Below are 1908 nucleotides of genomic sequence, written 5' to 3'. Positions count from 1 at the left end.
TAGCCCCAAGAACACAGGAAGTGAAGGATTTAAAAGAACAGTCAATCGATCAAGAAGTACGGCAGGATCCTCCACCATTCCCGTCTAGGTTGAAAAAGAAAGACGATAGTAAGCAATTAAAGAGGTTTTTGGATGTTCTCCGATAGCTACATATTAACATTCGCCTAGTAGAAGTGCTAGAATAGATGCCCAACTATGTGAAGTTCCTCAAAGATATACTCTCCAATAAGAGGAAGATCGGGGAAAATGAAATCGTCGCACTGACATACGAGTGTAGTGCACTCTTCTAGAACAATATTCCCAAGGAAATGAAAGATTTGGGGAGCTTCACATTGCCATGCTCAAATGGAGGGAAAGAAGTCGGAAACACGCTTTGTGACTTAGGGGCAAGTATCAACCTGATGCCCTTATCAATATTCAAGAAGTTAAACATTGGCAACGCAAGGCCCACCACAATCACGTTGCAGTTGGCTGATAGATCAATAACGCATCCGGAGGGCAAGATAGAGGATGCGCTTATACAAGTAGACAAATTCATTTTTCCAGCTGACTTCATTATACTGGACTACGAAGCTGATACTAAGGTGCCAATCATATTGGGTCACCCATTTCTCGCAACTGGGTGCGTGCTGATCGACATACAAAAGGGAGAGCTCACTATAAGGGTTGATAATCAACAAGCGAAGTTCAACGTTCTCAATGTGTTGAAATACTCAAATGATATGGAAGATTGCCAGTATCTTGGAGAACTATAGGAAGGACAATGGCACAAGTTTCAAGAAGCAACTAAAGAAGAAGATTTTGAGATTGGCGCAATGATGGAGGAGAGTTGCGCCACAATATAGACTGATCACGATTTTGAATCAATAAAAATTGAATGATCAACACAATGACCTAAGCCATCCTTGGAAGAACCACCCATGTTGGAGTTAATGGCACTACCAATGCACCTCAAATACGTTTACCTAGAAGGAAATGACACTCTACCAGTCATAATCTCTGCCTCACTGAGTAAAGAGAATGAGGAAGCACTTATTTAAATCCTCAAGAAATACGCTAAAGCCTTGGGATGGACCTTAGCAGATATTCGAGGGATCAGTCCCTCGTATTGCATGCATAAAATCCGTCTTGAAGAGGGAAAAACTGGATCTGTAGAGAGGCAGCGCCGTCTAAACCCTGCCATGAGGGAGGTCGTCAAGAAAGAAATTGTGAAGTGGCTTGATGCAGGTGTCATTTACCCCATATCTGATAGCAGCTGGGTAAGCCCAGTGCAGTGCGTTCCAAAGAACGGGGGCATGACCATCGTCACCAATAGCAAGAATGAATTAATTCAAACTAGAACAACGACGGGGTGGACGATATACATGGACTATTGCAAGTTAAATTTGGCCACAAAGAAGAACCGTTTCCTACTACCCTTTATTGATTAGATGTTGGATCGGCTCACAGGAAATTAATTCTTTTGCTTTCTTGACGTCTACTCATGGTACAACTAGATCGCATTTGCATCAGAAGATCAAGACAAGACAACGTTCACATGTCCATTCGGCAAATTTTCATTTCGTCGCCTGCCATTTAGACTCTACAACGCACCAGGCACCTTCCCGAGGTGTATGATGGCCATTTTCTCAGATTTCTTGGATGAGTCAGTTGAGATATTCATGGATGACTTTTCAGTTTTTGGCAACACCTATGAATCTTGTTTATCGAATTTGGAAAGATTTTTGAAGAGATGTGTAGAAACAAATTTGGTTTTGAACTGGTAGAAATGTCATTTTATTGTAGAAGAAGGAATAGTACTAGGTCACAAGGTATCAAAGGCAGGATTGGACGTGGACCAAGCAAAAATTGACGCAATTGCCAAGTTACAACCACCAGTCAATGTGAAAACACTTAGGAGTTTCTAGG

At 41.8% G+C, this 1908-nt stretch overlaps 1 protein-coding gene across 1 annotated transcript; it reads left to right on the top strand.

Moving 5' to 3' along the window:
- The first annotated feature begins 308 nt into the window (after nucleotides 1–308).
- On the top strand, nucleotides 309–755 carry LOC120090623. The gene has a single exon (XM_039048342.1). The coding sequence runs from the start codon at nucleotides 309–311 to the stop codon at nucleotides 753–755; it is 447 nt and encodes a 148-aa protein (XP_038904270.1).
- Nucleotides 756–1908: the final 1153 nt, after the last annotated feature.

The sequence above is a fragment of the Benincasa hispida genome, chromosome 11, assembly GCF_009727055.1.
Source record: "Benincasa hispida cultivar B227 chromosome 11, ASM972705v1, whole genome shotgun sequence".
NCBI lineage: Eukaryota > Viridiplantae > Streptophyta > Magnoliopsida > Cucurbitales > Cucurbitaceae > Benincasa > Benincasa hispida.
The sequence above is the reverse complement of the archived record's forward strand: the minus strand, read 5'-3'. Positions and strand labels throughout refer to the sequence as shown.

What these genes read in the sequence shown, in the direction of transcription:
- LOC120090623 (XM_039048342.1), top strand. Translation starts at nt 309, where the DNA reads ATGAAAGATTTGGGGAGCTTCACATTGCCATGCTCAAATGGAGGGAAA.